This window comes from Pectinophora gossypiella, chromosome 21 (assembly GCF_024362695.1).
Source record: "Pectinophora gossypiella chromosome 21, ilPecGoss1.1, whole genome shotgun sequence".
In the NCBI taxonomy this organism is placed as follows: Eukaryota; Metazoa; Arthropoda; class Insecta; order Lepidoptera; family Gelechiidae; genus Pectinophora; species Pectinophora gossypiella.
The window spans coordinates 2,007,749-2,035,252 of NC_065424.1; the positions used below are offsets into that span (position 1 = coordinate 2,007,749).

At 40.1% G+C, this 27,504-nt stretch overlaps 2 protein-coding genes across 6 annotated transcripts in view; both read left to right on the plus strand.

Moving 5' to 3' along the window:
* The window catches only part of LOC126376478 (nucleolar protein 4), a 177,010-nt gene that overhangs the window by 23,853 nt on the left and 125,653 nt on the right, over positions 1–27,504 (plus strand). The window lies entirely within an intron of this gene.
* Positions 8,787–10,787, plus strand: LOC126376644 (uncharacterized). The gene is made up of 2 exons (XM_050024178.1): positions 8,787–9,398; positions 9,478–10,787. The coding sequence occupies exons 1-2, from the start codon at positions 9,051–9,053 to the stop codon at positions 10,183–10,185; spliced, it is 1,056 nt and encodes a 351-aa protein (XP_049880135.1). The 5' UTR covers positions 8,787–9,050; the 3' UTR covers positions 10,186–10,787.

The window sequence follows — 27,504 nt, forward strand, 5'->3', positions numbered from 1 at the left end:
ATTGTCAAACTAATATATTAAAATGTGGAAATAATTTAGGACACAAGTGAATTTAAGGTAGCTTACTGGAGTACTTTTGTCCGATTTTAACTGTGAAGGCTGTGTATTTAGCCAATTATTACTCTTTATTACACTCATGTACGTTGTATGGTTCACACTGCGTTCCATATAGTGCCGTAAGTCAGCCTTAAGTCCGATTTTACTACTTAAACTGCTATTATAATGCTATTATACTTCTAATGTACAGCCATAGTGAACTTAAGGCTGTCTAATTTGTGCCCAAACTGGTTCAATAAAAGCATTATAGCAAGCTATACAGCTCATATACAGCTGACATACACAGCTTGTAGAGTACATGTGAACGACTAGACATCTTATATAGAACCCCGAATGCTACTTGGGATGGAAATCAATGCTAGGACAAAAAGTGTTTTTTATACACAATGTTTTCGCGGTTTTCTTTCTAACTTATCAAATTACTGTTCATTTTAGGCTTAAAACTCTGAAGACTGTACTTCCTTAGTGATTAGAAAACTCAAACTGTAGCAGATTAGAGACATAGTTACCAAGCGACCAAGAAGTTAATGGTATTTGAAACAAGTGACGTCAAAAAGACATTAAGTATAACATTTAGCTTAATAATAAATCCCCCATATTTTGTGTCGTACTAGTATTTTGATGATTTCTTACTTTATATCGGTATTACAACGCAGACTTGGATGTGTTGCTTAGTTTAGTTCGATACCGCAAGAGATTAGGGGATATACTTACGCATAAGTTTTTAAAAGCTAGTTGGGGTCTTGGGGTGAAGAGTAAGTTACTTTTCCAGAAGTTGGTCTTCGGAAGGCACGTTAAGCCGTTGGTCCCGGTTACTATTTACTGATGTAAGTTAGTAGTCGTTATATGAGCCATGTCAGGGGCCTTTGGCGGCTCAGTAGTAACCCTGACACCAGGGTTGATGGGGTTGGCAATCCACGTCATAAAGCACACGATAGAAGAAGAAGAATTTGGTCTTAGGGGAAAATACAGACATTTGACAATGAATGATTGATTTGACGTGATCCAGCCGGTTTCGGCTATGGCGACTGCGTTAACTCCGACGTTCAAAATATTGCTGCAATGTTAACTACTAAAAAGGCCTCTGATATTGTGTGACTCTTCACAAATACTTAATTTGATTCTTACTTACATTTTTTATATCCTTCACCTGTGCCTAGATAAAAGGCTGTCACTTTATATCTAAACAGACACGTTTGTAGTAGGAATCAAGTTTTGATTAGGTACTGGAAAGGAATCGAAAAGGAAACTTGTGAAGTTGTGATATACATAGGGTAGGAGAACTTTCATCTGCAAGACATTCGAAGCAAGCGACTCTTTTATATATGTCTGTCATTTTGAACAACTGACGTGTTCTGTAGGTATATTATGTTTTTCTTTTGTCGCAGACCATATTGTATAATGTCACAATTTGTTTGCTTTACTACAATGCCTAAGATTGTCTGGCATTGAACTTGTAAACGACCATGAATTTATTACGTATGTCATATCGTATACGTATATATTGCTTCTCTCTAGGTTCAAAAAAATACTATGATGTAGGTACCCAGAATCCCTATTCGCAATGCGACCTTCCATTGTTCGTCGATGTCAAAAATTGACGACGTTATCGCGGGACCCTTCGGTAATAAATCCGGGAAAAGACAGTCCCGGGATTTTTGTTCCCGGAACGCTGTCCCGGTACCGTGGTCCCGGGCAGACGTTATCAAGTTATCAATTTGCTGCCGCGCCATATGGCGAAGCGATCCGCTCTGCTATTTGTTCTGTAGTGATCAATTATTCGTACATGCGCAATGTTGAACATTATTTACTGCACGCGTTTAACCTACTGATAACTTGTGAATATTTCATGTAAGTGCTTACTCTTTTTAAAATACAATAGTAGGTAGCTGCTGCTCATCCTTATTGGATTCGTCGAGGCACGTTTTCTTTCGATAATTGTCAATATGAGATATTATATTACACTTTATAGCTATAGTGGCAGATTATTACGCTAACCAGAACGTGATTCGCATTAAGTCAAGGGTCAGGGTTGACAGCATAGAAAATGGTTCACAAAAAGATCACTCATCTATTTACGCTTTCGAACTTTTTTATTATTAAAAAAATTGAGTTTTTTTGACCACAATCCAGCCTGGTCTAAAGCAGCGATGTGGTCTAAGGTCGAGCACGGAAATTCAAATAGTGCCTATTCACTCTTGCCTTGAAATGAAAAATGTTTTCGTTGATAAGTTATTTTCGACGTTTTTAAGTTTACTAGCAACATCAACTACATTACTACCCAAATAACCTGACACCAGGTTTGATAAGGTTGGTCATCCACCTCACAACCCATACGATACTACTCAAATTACAACTAAAGAGTAGAATAGAATACTCCAAGACATAGAACGGATCGCATAGAATAAAAACACAGGAAACCAGCTCTCAGACTAAAAAGGGGTGTAATATAAAACAAACGACGAAACGGTGGCGAAAAACGCGCTTTTAGCTCGTGACTCATTGCAAAGCAAACTCCGTCCTGCGACTCTTGCGTGCGTGTCTCGGTAATCCAGTTTTAATTTTGATTAATGCTCCCCTAGTCCCGCCGCCGCGAACGGCGCGCGAACCAAATTCGTAATTAGATGTTTTTGCACCGTCCAATATTTTTGGGTCTTTCTCTGGTCGATTTGAATAGGTGAGGTCGTTTCGTTGATGTAGTTTCTATGTATTGTTTTTGTATCTTTGCTTATTCGGTCTATATAAGTTTTTCACTACCATTTTTGCACTATGACTGCACTTCAACTTATTTTTTCTTGTTTCAGGTAAATCACTTCACTTCTCCGTCTACATTGCTAGAAAAGGTACTTACTTCCAAATACTTTAAAATCTAATGAGCATAATGGCGAAACTACCGGGAGCGCTGCATTCTAAAAATCTCCTGCATTTACCAGGCTTACATAACGTAGAGTAAGTTAGAAGTCGCGAGGCGGACGCGGCGCGGCTTCCGGCGCGCTTCCCTCGGAAATAGGGCCCGTTCCGCCCGGCCCGCGTCTAATGGCGCGTGTTGCTCTAATGTCATGCCGCCCTGGTACCAACGCTCGTTAGCCTGCTTACCCCGGTGTGATTCTTTCACACCCCGCCTCTCTTTATCTTTTTCTTTTTTTTTCTTTTCGGAGTTCGCTCGAGCTTTTTCGGGGAGAATTGTTTTCTAGCGAATTTGCAATTTGTCTAGGTTGTTAAAAGTCGAACTGGTTACTGCACAGACATACATTAGGTAGGTACGTTATTTCTTACAAAGTGGATAGAAAGGGACTAAGGAATTGGATTAGGAAGGAATTGGGCGTCGCGTTTAGTACCTTCCTACTATTATCTCTTCTATAGTACTTATTAGCATATCAGTTTCATATTGGTACCCATAGAGTAATAAAATTAGATGCCTAAAAGTTTAATAAATTGTCCTTTGATATTACTTAATGAGAAAACAATCGAAACTTTGTCATCAATTCACAAAGGAATCCTAGACCTTGGAACCTCCGGTGTAGTTACTTTACTCTTTGCCTTGGAAGTAAAACTTTGAAAGCAACCCGCGTGCGTGAACCGCGCACGATTCTAAAACCCGAGAGACCAAGACTAGCCCAGAGACACGCCTATGAAACTATTCCGTGGCATGATACATCGCTTGTCGGTATACACCCATACCCACACCTAGAAGCACGCGATAGCTACATAAGTATAAAGCAGAAACGGTGGTGTAGTCACCGCGTCGAGCCCGGGCCGCGCCGCGCCTGTCGAGTGCTGACGGGCTATAGCGCGACCCGACACGACTTGACACTTGAGTTTTTCCCTTCTTTTGTTTCCATGTGGAATTTAAACGAATTGCAATCTGTCAATCATTTCGTTCTAGAATTCTGGTAGTCACTGCCGTCGATGGTTTGAACTAGATTGGACTTGGATTTCTCTTGTAGTCTCTCAGACATCCCCTTTAATGCTAAGTTTAGGGGAATAAAACCAATCACTATTCTATCACGAGAAACTGTGACTGGAATCGTTTGTGATCGATAGGCGATAAATTCGCTTTTTGGAATATTGTTAACTTCACTCTATAAATAGATAAATTATCAGACCGAATTTTGAATAAATAAATATATTTTCTTGCTTCCGTAGTTTTGTAGACTGTCATTTGATAAAACAACTTGGGGTTACATTTTGTTTAATTAGTAAAGGAATGTCTAAATAGGAAGAAGTACCTATACAAAACGAATTATTTGTGTGTCGTATCCACCCTCTCGGTATCCCAGACAGAACGAGACAAAGATCCCGTCTAATAAGATCTTAGCAAATGGCGCGGCGTCTTGAACAAAACAAACTTCCTTTTTGGCAAACAAAACATTCAGTTGGCAATCACCTTCGCTGTGATAGTGCTAATGTTTGTTTTGGCTATAAATTAGTATAACTCGTCGTCTAGAGAGACTATTTAAAGTCTGTCGAATGTTATTAAATTCGTATATATCAAGTATGTAGACTTTACTTAACGTGAAACTGTTAAATGTGGGCAACAAATTCTAGATTTTATTAAAATTAGTTTCGGCCTTCTAGCGCTGCACTAGAGTAAAACTTGTCAAGGATGTGTTGGCGAGATGAAATATACCTGCATAATTTGAGTGGAGAAAACGGTATGCATCTGTACTTTTATTGTATAGGTGGAGTAGCACATTACTGGAAGTGGTTTTAGGTGATAAATAGTAATAGTTTTGAAATCAGGAGGACAACATTTTAAAAACTCGTTAACAGTGTCTCTCGTTTCAAGAAATTAACTTCCCCAATATCAACATGAAAGATATACCTGCTAGCTCAAAACATTTAGATACACAAATAGCGACAATCTAAAAAGTGAAAAAGCTACACACGAGCCCTAGGACATATTGCTAGTTTGCGAAACGCAATAAACATGGCAGAGTAATGATTCCGTATAACGATCAAGCGAGGCGCGCGGCGTAGGCGGCTCGTCAAAGGGCCAGAGGGCTGTCACCCTCCCACGCCTGTCACCCTCATTACCAGACGCCGCGAAATGGCGCCTAACGTGCGCTTGTCAATGCTAAACCCGCGTCGGTGCGTGTTAACAGATATGATGCTCAGGCAGCTCAGGCTGAAATTATTGAAGGCTACGGCAACCTTGTCTAATGGCGTCTCGCGTATAAAAGGAAATATAAATGACGTCATCATTTGTCGGATTGTCGTCTGGCTTTGTTGTGTTTAAGCAGTCCCATGTGATACTTGAAATAATAGAAAGTTTATATAATCAAAATTTCCAGTTAAAAGTATTAGTAATTCGGACTATTAAACGCGATCTTCGCACTTAGACAAAAAGGCAAAAGCAATAGTGTCTAACAGTAAGGAAATGTATACTGTTAATTATAGTTTAGGGTCAGACGCGGTGAGACAAACAGAGGGTAACTGAGACGAGTCTGCTGCGAATAACAAAACTTTGAACGGGGAAATTCGTAATTAGGACGGCCTTATTGAACTGACATTTATTATACATTTACTCATCGATTGAGATAAATAAATAGAATTTACGGATAATGTAACTAATAATAATATTGAGTTAAGTACTTTGACGTTGATTCGCCTATTTCCTTGAAAATTACAAACATAAGTCACGATTAATCTTACTTTTGGGGTTATCTACTTGAAAAAATACAGCGTTGTTACACGTAACTCCAAATGCATCCAATAAAAATAATTAAAATTCTTTCGCATAAGCATTTCTATGCTTTGTATGGCAAACATCGAGTACATTTCATATGTGAATATCCTTCTGAGAACAAACCACCCCTTATCTATGAGAAATCACAAAAAAATGTATCGCCGAAAATCTTTTTTATCGGGCTGATATAACACTCTGAGAATAATTAATTTATTTCATTACTTAATAGATTCAACAAAAAAATTGAACCAGTTTACTTCAATTTGGCAACCGTAACTGCAAAGACCGTCTTTATTTGCTTTGTAATAAGATATAAGTAAATTATTCTTGATCAAAAGCGTAGCGATAGAAGTAAGTATGCATTCCTTGTAATATTTTGAAGATGATACGTAGAACATTTCTAATTTCAGTTTATTATTTTCCCAAATACGCCAGGCTCTTGGCAGGTGAAGACGACAAGGCAGATATATCGTTTCTCTTCCATAAACAACGAATTAATATATCTAATATGAAAATAAATTGTACGGAAATGACACAAATTAGTCGACGATTGAAAAGTATTTATTAGTATTTATTTATTGCAGGAAACTAATATAACAATGATCTTAAAAACTACACCAAAATGTAAAGAAAACCATTTGAATTTTAAAATGAAACACCTTAAAAATTTGTATTTAAATAAGTACCTAATTCTTTTGTCCTCCTTTTCCTTCGTTCCTAATCAGGAAACTAATATAAAAATGATCTTAAAAACTACACCAAAGTGTAAAGACAACCATTTGAGTTTCAAAATGAAACATCTCAAAAAAATTTATTTTAATACCTAATTCCTTTGTCCTCCTTTTCCCTCGTTCCTAATGAGTCTACATTACCGATATACACACCCCGCACTTTATATCTAACCATCATTATACAGATGTCAAGCCGGTTGGCGTTGCGTCACTGCACGCGAGCACATCTATCTACGGTGCTATAGCCCCGCCAACTTCTCCGGATAGTTCGCCAGCTGTGAAATCGACTTTCGGAGTTAGAAATAAGGCTTCTGGAGTTCGCAGATTGGAATTTGTAGTCGGCGTGATAGGTGCCGGCGAGGCCAGGCAGATAAATATCGCTCTATACTCATCGCGTCGCTTTGAAACGGCGCGGCCAGTAATTTTCTCTCTCAGCGTTGGTCTTCTGTATTTATCATTATGATGTCGGCGTCTGGCTTTGTTCGTTTTGTCGCTGCGGTATTGACTGGTAAATTGTCAAGATTTCTTGCGCCTGGTTTAATTGTATACGCTGCTTAGTACAGTCTCTTTATATATGCGTTGTTAAATAGAATACTTATATGTTATTCATTCGATCATTTCTGACTGTAATAGAAATGGGCTAATTTATACCTAATTTGTTTTAATGTAGTCGTGCGTGTATGAAGCAAGAGAAGTGTGCATACCCCGGTGGGAAATAGGAGAGAGTTTATGTATGTGTGTTGTTTTAAGGTAATTTGGAAATGCTACACAAGCAAACATCACGATAAATAATTGTGCAATTCAAAAAGTTTTGTAGTTCTCTACTTACTTTACTCGTTCACATTGTTTTAACATCTAAAGGTAGTACATGGAGTTGATATTGAATTTCGCCTCGTATTCAGCAATTTTAATAATATCAATTTCATTCAAATTTGGCTGAGTTAACACATAATTTACTTACAAGAAAGCGCAATCTCGTAATATAATAAGCAAATGAAAGAGCGTCGTACTGCGAATGCAGCGCTAAGGTAATTACCTAGAGGAGCTACCGAGTCTCTCAGTGGTAGAACTTGAGTGATTTTAACTTCAGAACTCTCAATTTTGACTCTCGAGTCGTTATCGTGTGGGATGCGATATGTAATATGTTATGGAAATGAAGTCGTTAAGTAATGTTAGTGGTTAAATCACGGTTCACTTTGACGTGCGCTACGTATTCTAGCATCCTAGTTTCTTATGTATTCAAAATGTACCTACAGTCTTTTAAAATACTTAATTTTTAAAATGTTCTGTCGATTCTATTATGTATTTGAAGGCTTTTTCAAAACTTGATACCTACTTATCCACTCTCTCTTTTTCTTAGGTTCATCATATCCAGCTTACGACATCGTATCAATAGTGGCTGCAAGTTATTTTTGATTACTTGTGGCTCTGCCCACCCCATTAGGGACTACGGGCGTGAGTTTATGTATGTATGTATGTTGATACCTACTTACGAACTTTACAGTAAGTGCAGAAAGTAATCGCATTATACACAGTACATTTCTCTACAAATAATACCACATTCAAGAAAAAATAAATGACAAATACGTAAATAAAATACAAACATAATATTATAATAATACTTACAGAATAATGCATGTGTTTCACCACGCGCGGCGGCGGCGGCTGCGAATTTATTGAAGAGATCGTTGCTACCGCTCGGCCGCCGGTTAGCAGGTAAACACACACACAACGACGCTGACAGGCGGCCGGGCGGGTCACGTCGCTCGGCGGCACGTCTCGCCGCGTCTCGCCTCCCAGGATCACGGACGGTTGGTCGCTGTACACACACCACGGCCGGCGCGGCGGCCTTCCAAATTTGAATGCGAATTTTACTTTATTGATTTGTTCTTTTTTGGTCTTTTAATTTTTATTTGAGAGGTTGAATTTATTATGCCTTTTTTAATGTTTACAAAAAACCCGAACAAAAAAGAAAAAGGTTAACGCGGAGCCAATATATTACTTACACGTAGAGCAACCGCTAAAATGTTTTTTTTTTTTTAACTAGATAACGTAGTACCTACTGGGAAAAGAGTTGTACTTCATAAACATCCAATTATCGCCGACTATCAACAACAAACTTAGCTACACCACACCTTCTTAACCTTAAAAAAACTATGCATAACAAGTCACAAAAAGTGACCAATGTCGCGAAAAAGCCAAATAAGCACATCGATAACAGATAAAATGATCCCTCGGCAAATATCAAAGGTGTTGGCGAATTGCGTGTGTCTGTGTGCGAACGCTCACCCGCCCGGCCGGCGGCGGCGGCGGCCACAAATCTTCCGTTTCACTCCGGCCCAGCCTCCGCGCGGTGCGAAGAGGAAACAGCACGCTTCACAGCACGCGGCTGCGTGGTCCGGCGACTCCCGAAATAGGCTGCCCCCCGCGCGGGGCGGACCAAGCCCATCGACGTGCTTTTAGTATGCTGCGCGCGTGCGAACCGCCCGCACCCTTCTGCGCTCCTAGTACAATAATCGTAAACACGCGAACATTCATATTAGTAACAATAAAAAAAACGCGCTATGCTGTAGATGACCATGGTGACCATACTAGCCAACCCGAAATGGAGTGAAGACTTGACCATACAAATGATAATCGAATACGAAAAACGCGAGTATCTATGGAATCCTGTATCGGAACACTACAAGAATAAGAAAATAAGGGAGCAAGGATACGTGGAGATTATAAATGCGTTAAATCTAGTCGACGTTACAGTAAAAGAATTGAAAAATAAGATAAAAAATATACGGTCCTCGTACAGCGTCGAATTGAAGAAGATTCGCGCGGCGCGGAAGGCTGGCGCGCATGCGTACCGGCCGAGCGTCACGTGGTTCGAACACGCAGACAGGTTTCTGCGGGCGATCGTCACTCCGAGCTCCGTAAGTGTATTTGTTTACAATGCGTGTGTTTACACATGCGCCGTAATGTCTAACCTTGACAATGAACTTTTTTGCGTAGGTGGACAATAGTTTGCTCGAGATACCGGCGGCGAGTGACGACAGCGACGTCGTGCAGGATTTGAGTGAGCGAAAGTCTCCGGAGAAGAAAAGTCCGCGTAAACGACGCAGTTCGACGCGGTCGTCGACGCCTTACGTGCTAAACACGCCGTCGCCGCGCCCTAGCACGCCGTTCGGATTGAACCAGACGTCGGGCGCTTTCGGAATCCTGCCAGCGTCGACGTCCGCGCCATTTCTCAACCCCCCCGTGGGGATCGCGACGCCGCTCACTGCCTCGCTCGCCACCATTTATCCGGTGCCCGCAAAACAAAAGAAAAAGGACTACGATGATCGAAACGGGGATAACTCGGACACGCCGCAAGACTTGAGCCAGCACTCCCCTTCGGAAAATGGAAATGAGAATGAGTTTGAGATGTTCGGGAAACTTATTGCCAGCCAGCTTAGGAAGCTGCCTTTGAGTTTGGCTTTGGATACACAGTTGAAGATACAGACGTTGGTGAATGCAGCGAGGATCCAAGCGGTCTATCAGCAGTACAGTTATGCTGGGCCATCGCAAGAGGCATTGTCTGTCCAGGCGTTGTCTAATGGCATACTGGCAAGTATGGCCACGCAAAGCTCTTACGCTTCTCGAGGCATCACAGATTCCCCTGAAGATATGAGCAGAGATATGAAGATAGACTACTCTATAGGGTCCGAGGCAGAAGACTAAGGTAGACCAAGAGACACGTATCGCTCGTATAATAATGACCTCGAAATACCTCTGACTGCTGCAGTCATACGACTGACGGCAGTTAATGTTTGCTCATAGCAGTTTAGAATCTTTATAAATGTATCATCGATGTTAAAAATTTGATGTCATAGATGTTTAGATAGATATTGCAGCAACTACTTTATCCTGGCAGGATTTAGTACCAGATTTTAAAAGTACAAAGTGAAAGATGAGCTCAGGTATTAAGAGTATTTACTCTCTTATTTTGGAGAACTAGTCAGTAAATGGATAAATGTTTTGATGTTTTAGATCTCGATGTTTTCGGCTGTGGTAGATTATTTTTTATTTTATAAAACTTTTTTTAAAGACAAAAGTCCATAATGTAATTCCTCGACATTTGTTTAGACTGATGACTTTTCAAATTGTGTATCTCTTGACTTACGAATTTATGTGTGATAGAATTTCTATTGTAGTAAATGGTGTTATAAATGTGATTATTATAAAATAAGATAAATTGCATGATTACCTCAAGATATAGGGCATGGTAGGGCAGAGTGGTCCGGTATATTTTGTCTGTTAATTAATGTGCCAGAACTAGATTTTAAAACAGAATGTGATTTATTGAAAATAAATATTTTATAAATGTGGTACATTCTCGTTTTGTTATTACAATTTTGGATACCTCGGAGGCGCAGCACAGTAATCAAATAAATAAGGTTGTTTAAAACACGAAACAGATGGTTTGCTGCGAACTCTATGGGGTGCCGATTTCACCAACAAACTTTTGCGTTCCTAGTCATTAATCTCCCTCAACTCTTCCATTTACGTTGTTCGTATGTTCTCGAATTTGTTCACGTCGAGCATGATGATGAAGTCAAATTGAAGCAACACGTATTTCTGCAATATACCCGTATCTGTCGGATCGGGAACATTGGCGCTCGATTGCCTCGCCTCTAATATTCCACCCGCCCGTCCCAGATATCGTCTGGGGAACTTTTCAAGCGGGTGGCGTTGCAAACTTCTTACGCTCCAGCGAGCGGGCTCGACTAGTCATTAATCCTCTCAAGCCGTCGGCGCTTCCTGCATCTTATACCGCCCTGGTACTTTTGCACAGATTTGTTCAGGATCTTTGATCTCGTTAACTAACTTGACGGCCTCTTTTTGCTTTTTGATTATATAAAGTCTGGTGTTCTATTTGGTTTTAAACCGGTTCTAACCAATGGTGTTTCTAAAACGTTATTCCCTTTAAGACTATTTTATTAGTAAGAGAAATTATTTTTGTCTTCACGTTATATTTTACAGTCTCTATGTTTTTAATGAACACAATCTAGTTTGGTCTCCATGGCTTCTGTACGGAGTTCGATAGAGCTCCCTTAATTTACGACCCCAATCTGAACGAGTTATTGATTGCTTAGTACCGCGTTGACGGCACAGGCACTATGCGGTAATATCCTTGGAAACTTTCGTACGTTGATGGAGCCCCTAGTAACTTTGGTAGCGATCCTGGATTGATCGTTGACAGTTTTGGGAAGAAGTTTTATCCTGGCCTGATACGATCACTGATCTCTGTTAATTTACACTTGTATTTTATTGTACTCTCTCGCCTGCTTTATTAATTTTGTACCCGTATTCATTGGATATTGTACTCAAGTTCTAAGCTAGTGAAAGAAATAAACAATTTTTTTTTTTTTATTAATTGACGTCAGTGGATAAAGTTTGTCATCTATTTTATCTGAGCGATGACAAAGCGACAGAATCACTAATTTTAAATGAGTATTAAGACGTAAAAAGGAGTTGCGTACTAAAAAGAATGTAACCTTTAATGTACAGGCTAGAGCGTCCTTCATACAGTTGCACTGACCCACTGGATCGTAGGCTCACATATGTGTAGTGGAGACTTTTTACATGTCCATTTTTTTTATTACGAAAATTTCGGGATCCCGCGGTATTGGAAAAATCAATCCCGCGGGATCCCGAAATTTTCGATTTTGAATTTGCGATCTTGAGTCGGGATTCCATTCCCTAGCTGTGTGTGTTCTTTGATTGTACTTAAATAAATACCAGTGGAACACACGGCTTGCGTGCAGTAAACGATTGCCATGTACATTTCCATCAACGTCGGGAGACATCAGATAGCCTAACTGGAAGTTACAAAGGTCAGGCACTGAATGCATCGTAATGAGATCTCAAAAGACGCGGTAGAATTCGCAATGCAATCTCAATGTAGGACTTATGTTTATAAGGCAGTAACTCAGCTCAATGAGGAGCTCGGTGGCACAGCGGTAAACGCGCTCGGTCTGCGATTGTTGAAGTTAGGCAACATTCGCAAAGGCCGGTCATAGGATGGGTGACCACAAAAAAAAATGTTTCATCTCGAGCTCCTCCGTGCTTCGGAAGGGACGTTAAGCCGTTGGTCCCGGTTGCATTAGCAGTAGTTAATAACCACCAATCCGCACTGGACCCGCGTGGTGCTTTAAGGCCCGATCACTTTAAATCTCGACAGCGCCATCTATATTATTTTTGGGGAACGTAACTCGGAAAGTCAGTGAGCTGAGTTCATCATCATCAGCCCATTAAAGTCCCCACTGCTGGGGCACGGGCCTTTCCTATGGATGGATAGGGAGATCGGGCCTTAAACCATCACGCGGGCCCAGTGCGGATTGATGGTTATTAACGACTGCTAATGCAGCCGAGACTAACGGCTTAACGTGCCTTCCGAAGCACGGAGGAGCTTGAGATGAAAACTTTTTTTTTTGTGGTCACCCATCCTATGACCGGCCTTTGCGAATGTTGCTTAACTTCAACAATCGCAGACCGAGCGCGTTTACCGCTGCTCCACCGAGCTCCTCAATGGATTGCACCAATGAATTATTGATTTACCTTAAAGTGCTGTTTTCATTAACACAGTTGGCTCGACCATTACAGACGGCGATACGGCTCACGTACCTATCACGTTAGTCTAATAGAAAGCTCGGTGAGGTGTGGGTACTTAGTTCATCTTGCGATGGATGTACGTCTGCCTACCCCATCTGGGATATAGTCGTGATTGATGTTATGTTGTTTCCAAATGAAATATGCCGATGGTTAAAGCCTCAAAATTCCTGTAGAACCAGCTATACATAATGGTGAAATTTGCACCAAAATTCGCCCTGCGGTTTTTGTTAAGTATAAGTAATAAGCAGTGATTAAAATTGTGTTCTTCTTCTATCGTGTGTCAGGGTGTCAGGGTTACTATTGAGCCGCCAAAGGCCCCTGAAATGACTCATACAACGACTACGTACTTACATCAGTAAGTAGTAACCGAGACCAACGGCTTAACGTGCCTTCCGAAGCACGGATCGTCTTACTTTCGGACAATCAGGTGATCGGTCTGTAATGTCCTAAACAAAGTAGGGACCACAAAGTATTTTTTGTGATAATATGTCCCCACCGGTAATCGAAACTAGGACCTCCGGATCTTGAGCCCAACGCTCAACCACTGGACCACAGAAGCCGTTATTAAAATTGTGTTTTGAACTGTACATGCAAATGACAGACGAGATGTCAAGCCTCTTGCCGTAAACAGACTTGCCGTAGCGGGAATCACCGTTCGAGGAGTCGCTGTCAACGGCACAATTCGGATATATAAGATATGAATGAGTGGAGTCCAATATGAGATTATTTGGTATCTCTTATCCTTCTTCTCCTCCTTGTCGTTTCGATGGAATTCAGATTTTTTCAGCCAAGTATTCAGATCAGAGAGGATTCGGATGGCAATTCGGACTCTCATATGTAGGCACTTTTTGTAGGTGCCTAATTAGATAAGAGTGTTTTTACAATAGATTAGATTAGATTCATTTATTTCACATTTAGTTATACAACACATTTTAGACACTATATAAAACGGTAACAACATAAATATGATCGTCGGAAATGATAATAAAAGAATGTCAACAAAGAAGATAATAAATTAAATCAAAATATCAAAAGATAATAAATCAATTACAATGTCATGGCTAATAATAATTATAAATTAATTATGTTAAAATAAAATTACATTCAAGTAATTACAATAAAATACAATGCCATTTTTTTATAAAATCATCCACAGAATATAGCTCCATATCCAACAAAAGGTTTTTTAGACGGTGACCAAATGATACGTCACATACCTCATTTTTGATAAGATTCCCATTGACATTCAGAATTTGCCTTTCAACTGTTTTAAGACAAAACAGAAACAGAAACTTTACAAAAAAGGTTATCATAAAATTAGTGATTATTTCGAAGATGAATGCATTGGATTAACTGTCTGAGAACTGTTATTAGCCAGCTAAATTACTCAATTGTATAAAAATATTTAATGTTTATTTTTTTAAAGAATGTCTAGGGCCCTGTGCTGAGGTTTTTCTTGCAACACCTTTTCCCCGGCTATACAGGTTGTGAGAAGCTGCAGTAGTTTTAGGCGGATGAGACGTTCGTTATGTAAAAATTGACGATTCAAAGTGTACCTAACTATGTTACCTACAGAATAAAGATATTTTTGAATTTGAATTTGTACCTACCTAAGCATTATTTATTACCATAATATGACACACCTATCCACAAACAACTTTGCCAGTGGTGTATTCTTTATTAAATTTTTGTCCTACCCTCACTCAACCCCTGAGAATGAAATTCGCGAGTAGGCAGCTAAGCCCTGTGGCGTGTACGGGACGTGTCAAAGCGGGTGTGAACGTGCGAGAGGGATGGTTATATGTTATTCTGGACGAGAGAGAAAGAGACAGTCGTGCCCCGTGTCGAGCGGCCGCCGCCGGTAGCTTACATCGGTAGCTTTACCTCGCCACAATGGATTTGATACTTGAGGATTTCGTTGATGCTTTGTTAGAATTTTCGGTTAAGGATGACATCCTGTGCGGAGCAGTGGATTTGGATGTGGCAGGTCCTTAATGTTTACTTTTTTACCGTTTCGCCTTTTTCATGGTTTGGCTTTTAACTTATTGAGGGAGTTTCCAGGCTGCCAAAAACAATATGGATAGCGTTGTACAGCGCTAACGTGATAATTACCTATTTTCTCATTATCCGGTATATAATTATTGGGTACAGTGTAATAGCAGAAACATATAAAAATAATTGTTGCTTGATATTCGGATCAGATACGGTATAGAATTATGTTGCTACCTCTATTTCTTCTATTGTAATTGTGCCTGGGTCGAATAAAAAGGGTCATCATTTATACCCAAAATCAAAGATAAAAGATGCATAAGTATGTCTGTTATCCATAAAGGTGACACGAAGAAAAATATGTACAGTGCCATCTTGTTTTTGAGGATTCTGGAAAGTCCCTCATTTGAAAGAACACCTAATGAACTGTTTACGATAAGTGCATCTGTAGTTTGCTGGTAGAACCCGACGCTCCTATAGATACCTGATTGTAAAAGTAACCTGATACCCAGGCTTTATACCTCTACAATATAGTCGTCATCTGGTCCCGAGCTCCAATAACATGTTCTGTACTGTAGATACCTACAGAGATTATAAGTTGTCGGTATAACTATAATATAATAATTAGAAGGTCTTCCTCTATCGTGTGGGTTGTGAGGTGGATTTCCAACTCTGGTGTCAGGGTTACTATTGAGCCGCCAAAGGCCCCTGACATGGCTCATGTAACGACTACTAACTTACATCAGTAAGTAGTAACCGGGACCAACGGCTTAACGTGCCTTCTGAAGCACGGATCATCTTTCTTTCTGACAATCAGGTGATCAGCCTGTAATGTCCTAACCAAACTAGGGATCACAAAGTGATTTTCGTGATGTGTTCCCATCGGGATTTAAACCTGGGACCTCCGGATCGCGTGCCCAACGCTCAAACCGCTGGACCACGGAGGCCTTTAAGAAGAGTAGAAGGTCAAATTGAAGCAATTCATCTAAAAATCTTAATTTTTGTTTCTGATCATTCTGCTTCAATGTCGCGTTTAATTTAACTTTTTTTTGACGTGACTTATTCTAGGTTTGCCGCAGTTGGCATTAAATACTTGGCCGGACAAATGGGGAGCGCGTTTTTAACCGCCCAGAGCTTTATTACTTAGATTCTGGTTATATTAAATTATGAGTATGTATGTAGGTAGGTACTATAATATATTATTTTATTTGCGTCCACAAGCGGCTCGCTTGGGTTGTTGGATCACTTGATGTAACTTTATAGAGTAGGGTAACTTGCGCATTATAAGCACATTGAATTTGCAGGGGAGTAGCGTAGTAAGTAGTAGGAATAAAAATGTTGATAGTTCCACGCATAGTCAGACGCAAACGAACTTGCTTCTAACGAGATGGACTTTTCTATAGGCGAGATGTTTAGTTGACTGCAAGTCAGTTTGAAACCACGGCTCTACCCACTCTGATAGGCACAATGGGCATGGAGTTTATTGGTTGTACGCCAGAATACATTGTTTTTTCTTTTGCAAATCTTAAGGACAGAGTGTATATATTTTGTTCGATTCCAAAGCAATGTTCTGCCTATCCTGTTCCGTACCTATAGTGTGAAGACAGGATGTGAATAAAAAAAGTGTCTGCAATGTAACAAGCTGTACTTAACACAAAGCTACCAGGGATGTATAGCCGTCAAACCAAATTGAATTTAGGAAGAGCGCCGTAATTCATAATAACGCAACAGAAGGGCGGCGAGTCAGTAGGTACCAGGCGCGCAGAAACTTTTGTGTCTTCTAAGGAGCCAGGCGGACTCATATCTTAATTCATAATTGAATATACGCGTCCCACTTCCCGCGATGCCGCGGTGAAGTGCAAGCGCGCTGGAAAAAAGCTACCGGGGCAAGCAAGCGGTGACTGGATGCTAGGGGTGGCGCGCTTGAGAATTATTATAAACAGGCATTTTTTTTTTATTAAGATAAGATATAATGGTGATAGTGATGATGGTTTTTTTTTATTTATCCAGTTTGGCAGAGTGGTACAGAGTACCCACTGTTAAACATATTTTATAAAACATTGGGTCTTCTCTTCTAACAATGTCATGTCAATGTCACAGCAATACACATTCTTAATAAAAAATACTTGTCAAAAAAATCTGAAACTAAATTTTCTTTTCTTGTCACACGTTGTCACCTTTGTCGAATATTCGAACCTTTAAAAAAGTTCACCCTAACAGCCCTATGACATCGGGCGGGGTGGCCGACCCCCCTAGGGGTGGCAGTAATCCCTTATCGCGTCGACCGCGGCCGCGCTGCCGCCGCCCGCGCCGCCGGCCGCGCTTCGCCAATTATTGTAAAGAGAGCATGTAAACTAGCGCCTACGTTTTTAGCCCCGCTTACCAGGGAAGCTTCGTAATCTCTCGCTCTTTGAGATACGGAGAATGGAATTTCCTTGTTTTATGAATCAAAGAGGAGTGTAAAAAATTGTCGCTGTGTTATTTTACTCTAGATGGAATTTATAAACCCAGAAATATAAAAAAAAAATGGAAGAATATACTTTTACAAGTCGTTGACTGTAAACAACTTAACGCCATCTAGTAATAGCTATAGCAAAATTAAGTTCACTTCTGATCATATTCTTAACTTACGGTAACTGACGCCTCAGGCCTACCTAATGAAGCTGACCTAAAACTGGGCAAACCAACAATAATAAGCCACTTCAAAACAAACTAGTAAATAGTGAAATTCCAGGAGATTAAAATATTTAAAAAGGAAGTGACAGCATCGTCTATCAGTCATCGTGAGTAGTCTTCGGATTACTCGTGTCTTTCTCCACCTCTTTCGGGGATAGCGTGTAGGTATGTTTTTCATGTAATTTACAGAATCTTTTTCTTCTGTGTAATGTGCCGCAGATGGCTTATATAGCCCGGGATAATGTGTGGTGGCGAGGGGCACGCCCGACAGAAACTGCCACTGGTAACCAGATTAGCGAAGTGAAGGTGTGAGCAACGATGTATCAAATAGGTTCCCAAATGAAAGTGGAGTGTCGTGGAAAGATATTGCCAACGACATATTTGAAAAAAATAAATAAAGAGTTTAACTTCGGGTTGGAAGGCTGTGGTGACAGACGTTTCGGTAGAAACGGTAACTGTGAATATCTTCCGGGTGGGTAGGTGGATCCCGTAATAAAAACAGGATTTCCAACGCTAGATTCCAGGAAAATCCAGTCACTTCAAATTCAATCAATAAAATGGAATTTCCAGACACGATATGGGCACAGTTTTGAAACCCGCTGGCGATGCAGGATCAAAATTGGTAACATCATTTATTTGACGCCAGCGCAGCGTAAAAAATACACCAAGACTACATGTCGTGTTGTGAATCCGACAGAATATCGTGTAAAACAATACGTGGGGATTGAAGTGGGATTAAATGTACGATACGTTTCTGTGTTACGTTTATTTAGTACAGTTACTGGGTGCGTGCGTGTATGAAGCGATTGATGAATGTGGAGGAAGCAAGAGAAGTGTGTCAGGATCGAAGCAAATGGAATTCTATAGTCTCTGCTTACCCCGGTGGGAAATAGGCGTGAGTTTATGTATGTATGTATGTATGTACTGGGTGGATGCACTCGGATTCGTGCTGCGGCTTTCTCTTTTGCAGAATTGACATGGTTATTACAATGGACAATATCAGATGACAACAGTAACAAAAATCAAATACTCCTTTACATCAGACTTTTTGAGATCATCTTTGACAATAAAAGACTTATTGATCTTGAGAATAAAGGGTGTTAAACTTTGCTTATATAATATTATTTCACGGCTTCCGTGGTCCAGTGATACCCAGCGGGGGGACTGGCGTGGGTTGAGCGATGGGCTCACGATCACGATAGAAACATAATCACAAAAATCACTTTGTGTTACCTGATTTGATTAAGACATTGCAGGCTTTTCACCCGATTGTCCGAAAGTAAAGTGATCCGTGCTTTGGAGACCACTATTCTCAGTGTTGGACCCCTGGTACTTTTTACTTAATTAAATATTTAATCATTACGTGAACAATGTCTGGGGTTTTTGGTGACTCAATAGTAACCCTGACACTCAGTTAATGAGATCGATCATTGAACTCAAAACCCATCCAATGGAAGAAGATCTCACTGGAAAGAATAAAAAATAAGGTTTCTCTTGAAGAAAACAGTCTTTCTGTCAAGATAATAAATCCCGCAATGAAAATTCAAATACTTCTAACGAGATTTTCAATTTGCGGTGCTGTTGAAACTTGGGAACCTAGCCTTAATTTCGGCTGCGAGAAAAACAAAAGACGAAAAGAAAATAAAATCCGTTGGTCTACCAAGATACGGCGTCAAGTATAAGCCGAAAAATATAATCCGTGCCACGAACTTGCGACGCTTAAATAGCAGATTCGGCAAAAACAAGGGAAACTTCCAGGCTTATGGAATATTTAAACGGCAACGGAGAAACCCTGTGGCACTTTTTTCCGGATTTCTTTCTGATATTTTTGATAGACTCGCTAAGCTCCCGCAAATTATCCAACTGCAAGACTGTTTACTTTTTCACTGCCTTTAATTTTATGGTTTTATTCCAGAAGACAAAAATGTCTTGAATAGTCTAAAATATTTTAATTTTATGTCCTGGAGGGTTCAAAAGGCCACATCGAAGCAATTCATTTGAGGAAGCAATATTGCAATTTAACATTTGCGCATATAGAAGTAAGTGAGCAATGCAAACAAATAACAATATGCTTCTGCAGCTTTGGATCTGCTGACGTATGAAGTATTACCTAGATATACATATATTATAATAAATCAAAAAGATTTAAGTAAGGTTAATTTGAGATATTAGATACTAATGATAATTTATTCAAGGAAATATCACAAAAAAAGAAAAATATTTCAACAAAGAAGACCATAGACATAAACAACTCGGTTTTAAAACACCCACGTAATAATAAGATACCATTATAAAAGGTGGTATTTCAATCATATGCAGGTGTCGCCGTTAATATCCAAGCAAAATGGAGGTAGGGACTGGGCGGTCAAAATATGCATTAATTTATTATCTGATCGATTTAGGTGAGATATAAACAAACGCTTAACAAAGCAACGGGATCGGCACTGTGTTTGACGTTCATTTAATACACGTTCAATTTCCAATATGCAAGAACCACGAGCATACATGTGGATTCATTCATTGGCTTGAATTTGGTGACAGAGGTAATACCATTAATTAGGTAAAATAACCTCATGATTTGACGTAAAATAAGGAGTTACCCTTAATTTAACTAGTAAGTACAGACGATTACAGCAGTCAAAGTGAAATTATCGCTTTCATACCCAACAGGTGTATTTTATACAGTTTGGAACATCAAAATGATTATGACTCGCTTTTTCGATTACAGAGAACCGACATAGACGAGCAAGAAACTCAGAAAACGGAAATAAGACAGACGACGGAAGTCAGCGCTAAGTCCAAGAGTTGTCAATGTACTATATCATTATCATTTTTTAAACCGGACAGAAACGATGCACTTCCCATTGTTGGTTAGGCTAGTTGAGGTCAGCGCTGTCTGTATCCAAACTTAACAAGGAAGTATGATAAGCGATTACGACGACAAGAGTTCGTAAAGAGATGATGTGACAAGTAATAATAGTCGGGTATTTTTTTTCCGTTTGTATTTTACTGCATATAGAGCAACACAGGCCTCCGGTGGACCGGACTGTTCTATGATTACTGCATGATAAAGAAGATATTGAACCAAAGAGAAAAGAGACTTCGTAACGTTCGAATGGGATGTCCTGCAAACAGCGAAATGTATCATTGTATAGATAGTAATGGGACTATGTGCTACATAGGTGCGCCATCCTGTCCAGTCTAAAAGAGCTGCGCTGTGATAAATGACTAACTACACCAGCATAAATACAGTCCAGGTCCAACCGGCAGCCAGCCGGCGGGGGCCGATAGAGCCATAACGAAACACAAAGCGTAGCCGCGCCGCCGTCCGGACAGAAACCAGTCCGGGCAAATTAAATATGTAGGAGGCGAGCGCCCGCACCCACGCTCCGTAGGGCTGCCGACACTACTCGTCCATGATATCAGCAATTAAAAATTTAAATTTCAAAATCGTTAATTTTTTTATTTGAATGTTTCAGTAAGTCAGTATAGTCACGAGGCTATTATTGAAATTAAAGTATCCACTTGCTTGTAGTAGCTTTGGAATAGTCATGCTGTGAATGTTGAGATAGAAAAGTTATTTTAAATTTTTGGATTCAATATAACATGAACAGAAATAACACTAAGTGTAGAGGCAGTATCTAATCAGCTAAGATAGAAAAAAATCATACGATACGAAAATAATCACAGATTTTTTTATAGGTCAAATTCCGTAGTTTTAAATAGGCGCCACCCTATTCATAGGTGGACTAAAACACCGGGTCGTTTGAGCTTTCAGTTAACGGCTTGTGAAAGCGTTGAAATATGACAGCGTGTCATTATCATAGCGTTGAATGAGACGTTTTGACACCTCCTCTGCTTGTTAGGATACGATGTACTGCTTCCGTACCAATTATGACGTGTTATTGTATGTTATTTTAGAGAAGTTTGCCCCGCTAGCGGCCTAAAGCTTCGTATAGTTTCTTACAAATTAGAGTCTAATATTTTTATCGAGTACAAAACAACACAACAACAAAGACAAGACAAGAGCGCAGCTTTTAAATAGAGAGAGAGAGAGATTTTTATCGAGTACTTAGTTTAAAAGGAATATTTTGGCAGTATATTGCCTTGTTGTTTACGCATCTAGAACATATGAAATGCCAGATATTTATTTTTGTCTTCAATTTAGAATAACAATAGCGCCGATTCGGGCAACTACTCAACTCTACAACAACTTAAGTTTACTTTGACAGAATTAAAACCAGCTCCCTCTCTTTCTTGCATTTATTCTAAATTAATGTAGTAACAAGTTTAAGAGCTGTCACATTTAAATTAGGTTAATTTTGTGTCTACCAGAATTAGCACCTAATGGTGCTTGTTCATTTACGATATATTCGTGAAATTTCGAATTTAATCACTTACTTCCCGCTATCCCTTTTACTCCACTTAAAAACAATTCTCTACAACAACAAAACTAGCATGCCTACATACATACGATCACGCTTATATCCTGTTGGGGTGGGCAGAGACCATGGAATTTCTCAAACAAAAAAAAAAACTATTAAAAATAAATTAGCATAAAAGTAATTCATGTGCAGCCCTGCTCGCAAGCGGGCGCGCCACGCCGTCATTAGGACCGGGCGTTAGCGACCCGCGCGCCGCGTCAGTCGCGCCACTCGCGCCACTAGACATTTTTTATGCAACCCGCGGCCCGGGCTTTTTCAACGCTATGTTGCCGACACTACTAATAAATGAATGCTCGTAGGCATTGCCTCTATGTCCTGATGAAGCATTTGTTATGCAGGTGTAGGCAGTACAGTCTAGCTGCGGACGAGCGCGCCTTTATCGGGGGCTTGGTAAGTTAGTCTTCTTATCGTGTGAGTTTTGAGGTGGAATACCAACCTCATCAACCCTGGTGTCAGGGTTATTACCGGGAAACCGAGGTGTTTTGTCTGAAGTGTCCTAGGTGTCTACTACTATTCACTATTTACTATACTAACTTCCCTAACTTAACGGCCTCCATGTTGCAGTGGCTGAGCGTGGAGCTCATGATCCGGAGGTCCCGGGTTCGAATCCCGGTGAGGACATATCACAAAAACTACTTTGTGATCCCTAGTTTGGTCAGGACATTACAAACTGATCAACTGATTATCCGAAAGTAAGATGAGCCATGCTTCGGAAGGCATGTTAAGCCGTTGGTCCCGGTTACTACTTACTAATGTAAGTAAGTAGTTGTTACATGAGCTGTGTCAGGGGCCTTTGGCGGCTCAATAGTAACCCTGACACCAGGAGAGAAGAAGAAGAAGAACTAACACAGTTGGCTTGACCGGCGATACGGCTCACCGCTTATCACGTTGGTCTAACCTAGTTCATCTTACGATGGATGTACCTCTAGACTACCCCAATCGGTGAGCTTATGTCATGTTCCTCCTCCTCTTTTTCCCCACACCAAGAAACCCATAGGTCCTTGGCTTAGCATACTTCCTAATGACACCCAGCTCCATATGCCCATAATGATAATTATGTTGCCCACTTAAAATAATTACTGAGAACAAACCGCACGCGTGTAAAAAAGATCGTTAATAAAAGCAGTGTCACTGGCTCCTAATGTTGGAACTCATTAATACGAAATACTGACTTGTTTATGATGTCCTTGTAATAACAATGTAGGTACAATGCGTTGGATGAGCTAATACTATGCTATGCAATATATGATGTGAGTTATAGCTTCTCGTGTGACCACAATGTCTATGGTACCTAAGGCACGACACGCTTACCCAGAAAACGTCTGTTCACTCTATCCTTAGAGCGTTCAGCTATGCTTAATTGTTTTAGAGTTGTCACATATATAAAAATCTTTAGAACTGTAAATAAATCTTTTACAAAAAAATTAAAATATAAAAACATTGGTCGACGGTAATTTATTTTTTACGAAATGGCAACGCAGGGTGGGATGGCGTCAGCTGGGCTAACCTTGAAATGTTAGCTGTTACTTTTGGGCATATCTGGTCTTCTTATACCATGAAATTACTAATGATGAAGTAAGTAGATTTACAACATGTTTGCATAAAGCAGCGAGATATAATATGCCTCATAGCTTGTGGAATATTGTATGGTAGATGAAGAATACTATATTTTATAATTACTTCTGACTAACGTCCTTGTAATTTGACGATCCAGACAGATATTTCATGATTTTATAAAAGCTAAGTGGTTAGAACGTATTGATTTTCCTTCCGATTTGTACGTCTAAAATTCTATAATATATAGCTTTCCGTGTCTGGCATGCTACGCCTGGCCTGATTTTGTTGCCAAAAGAACTAAGGCTAAAGGAACAAAAAGATTATAGCGCAGAAAGCATGATACTCAGTCAATATGCGCCATTTCGTTAGCAGGCCGATCTTTGCCCAAATATTTTTATTTATTAAATATTTAATCATCTTTATTCTTTGTTCTGCATTCATTTATATATCTCGTTAGGACACTTGCCCCAGAAATTATTTGGAATTCGTTTGCCGGCAACAATTTGGTTGCGCTACCAGATGAGGTCAACTGCAATTTGCGCATATAAAAGTAAGTGCGCAATGCAAACAAATGTCAAATAGCAATATTGCTTTCTTAAATGAATTGCTTCGATATGGCCATTTTAACCCCCCAGGTATACTCAATCCTATGACAAGCCGCCATTGCTAACCCTTTAATGACGTAAGTGTTACCATTAAATTGGTATCTCCAACATTCCAAGGACGTAAATTTCATTATTGAAAATTAATTGAATTACTGACTATTATAATACTATTATTTGTCACATATATAAAAATCTTTGAAACTGTACGTAAGTTTTTACTCAAAGTACAAAATTTCCTTGCACAGGAAATTAAAAACATTGAACGTTGGTAATTTATTTTTTACGAAATGGCTATATAGGGTGGGATGACGTCAGCTGCGCTAACCTTGAAATGCTAGCTGTCAGTTTTTGAGCATACCTTGTTTTCTTATGGTTGACACCATGGTATCCTAGTAAGATAGCGTCTGTCCTAGTATAGTAAACATATTAGCAAGGGAGAGGTGTGGACTAGGATGATGGAATCACGAGTTTATTAGAATTAAATATTATGTTTTACAATACCAACCGACAGCGGACAAGGAACACTGACTAACCAAAATGAAAAAAAAAAAAAACAAAGATCATCTGACACCCGCCGTGGATGCGGTAACTGCCAGTCATAAAAGCAAAATAAGTATTAAACCTTTGCCGTCGCTGACATAAAGTCTTTGGTCATTAGGTTTATAATGATGTCTTTATTTTTATCTACAATAAAAAAACTTAAATTATACATCGCAGCAGCAATCCCTGCTTAGGTAAAGCGCAATTTCGATCATTTATCATTATCACTCGTAATATAACATAACATAACATAACAAATACTCTATTGCACAAACAGGAAAAAACAAAATACAAAACAAAAGAGAAATAGAATTAGTACAATAGGCGGCCTTATTGCTAAGTAGCAATCTCTTCCAGGCAACCTTAATATCTTCTGGAGTAAGTCGCTACAAGAGATGACCTCCAACTCTTTTGGGAAAAGGCGTTATGAGTCAGAGCTAGCTAAGGACCACTAACTCATCTAATCATTGATAAATTATAACTTGACATGTCGCAGTAATATATCGCGGGGCGGAAGGCAAGAGGGAAACCACTGAAAAAAGGGATTTTTTCCCTAAAAAATAAAATAGCATGGAGAATGCTGCGCCGACGAGCGCGTGGCTCTTAAATTTGTAATGATGATATATTATGTCCTAGGTACACGCAATTTTTAATCAAAAACGATACACGAACCATTGTCGGTACATATTTATCGCAATGGAAAATACCAACAAAATCTTTTTATCGTAAGAATTTAAATCAGACATTTCTCCGTAGGTACAAAGTACTAAACTCTAGTAAATTACAAATGAACGGGGTCTGAGTTCTGACATACGGGGCGGCTATAGTGTAGACAGCTGTAGACACAATCGTATACGTACATATATTATGATACGTAGCTATGTGAATTATTAGGCCTTTCACACACTGACGCTTTTTAAACGTGCACGACTGTCATAAGTCGTGGAAGTCAGATTATATCGCGATTCTAAAAATAAAATAAGGAAAGGTAGTTTACAATAAGTGAGTGCCGATGATTTTATCTGTTTTTACACTTTTTAACGGCCTTATTCCTACGGCCTCCGTGGTCCAGTGGTTGAGGGTGGGCTCACGATCCGGAGGTCCCAGGTTCGAGTCCACAAAAGTACTCACAAATTACAGGCTGATTACGAGATTGTCCGAAAGTAAGATGATCCGTGCTTCGGAGAGCACGCCGTTGGTCCCGGCCACTGTTTACTTATGGAAGTATGTAGTCGTTACATGAGCCGTGTCAGAGGCCTTTGGCGGCTCAGTAGTAGCCATGACCAGGGTTTATGAGGTCGGTTATCGATCTCACAAGTTACAACACATAGGAGAGAAGAAGGTGTCGATTTCGCCATACTAAAATAGCGCTGCACTAACTAGGGCCCTAAAAATCGTCTCTTGAAATCGTGTAGTGTAATAGAGCCATTGTTGGCGCACGGCGTCGTCGTGTGGGTTACACGCGCGCGGGTCGGGTCGCGCGCCTTCGACCCGTGTCGCGCGGGACGCTCTTTGTTTTGTGACGCGCCATCCGCCGTCGGCCGCCGTTCCCCGTCGACCGCCACTACAGTCCGTCGCTCCCCTGCCACCGTCCGTCACCGTCAGCAACTGTCCGCTACCAAATACGAATAGTAACTAACCTTTAGTAATCATTTTGCATAACGTTGCGGTTTGCTATCTAGATTATTGCAGAGTTTGCATTTGTTTTATTCAAATGCCCGGCTAAACCACAGATTCTGTCCGTGTAGATTTCTAACGTATGTTATTAGCTTAGGTCACGCCACTATAGCAGACTAATCTAACCAGAGTCTTTGTTTGTGTGGACAATTCCCGACTTTTATCAAAATTGAGGCAAACAATACAACCGACCAACAGTCGACATCCCTTCAAATAACCAGGGGCACATAAATCGTGTGGGGCGCGCGGCGGCCATAAACCGGGTCGGTGACAAGGTGACGCCCGCGCGCGATAACAGCCCGTACCCTGACCGAACCGCATTATTATAAGCACGCCACTTACCTCTGGGAACGGCGAAAATAGCAGGATTCACACGACTCAGTTATGACCAGTAAAGTAGAGCGAGAGGGAAAATGTTCATTACTTAAAGTTAAAACAGGAAATAAAGTTTTAAAATAGTAAGTAAGATAGTTTTACTAGCTACGCTTGTATAGTCAAAATAAACGTCTACTGCGCACATCTCGTGCATAAACATTCTTGAACACGATCGTAAAACGACTACGAGTACCAGGGTCGTATAAATCAAAGCATCAAGTCGTGTGGGGCGCGCGGCTGCCATTAAACCGGGTCGGTGACAAGGTGACGCCCGCGCGCGATAAAGCGGCCCGTATCCCGCCGCCACCACAGACTATAAATATTTTAACATAGTATAGACGTGACGGTTCATGTGGTGTTTCATCTGAGATGAGTGGGACTTCTGAGAGTAGATCTTAAAGTATTTCATTATGGTTATTGCTTATCAGGGAAATCTATTGAAAACTCCAAGTTCTATGGAGATATATAATTTTGAATTATCAAAAATTATCATATTTATCTGTAAGTGTCGTTTTGATTTC

What these genes read in the sequence shown, in the direction of transcription:
- LOC126376644 (XM_050024178.1), top strand. Translation starts at nt 9,051, where the DNA reads ATGACCATGGTGACCATACTAGCCAACCCGAAATGGAGTGAAGACTTG. An exon ending in CGATCGTCACTCCGAGCTCC is followed by an intron (nt 9,399 to 9,477) that starts GTAAGTGTATTT and finishes TTTTTTGCGTAG; the next exon opens with GTGGACAATAGTTTGCTCGA.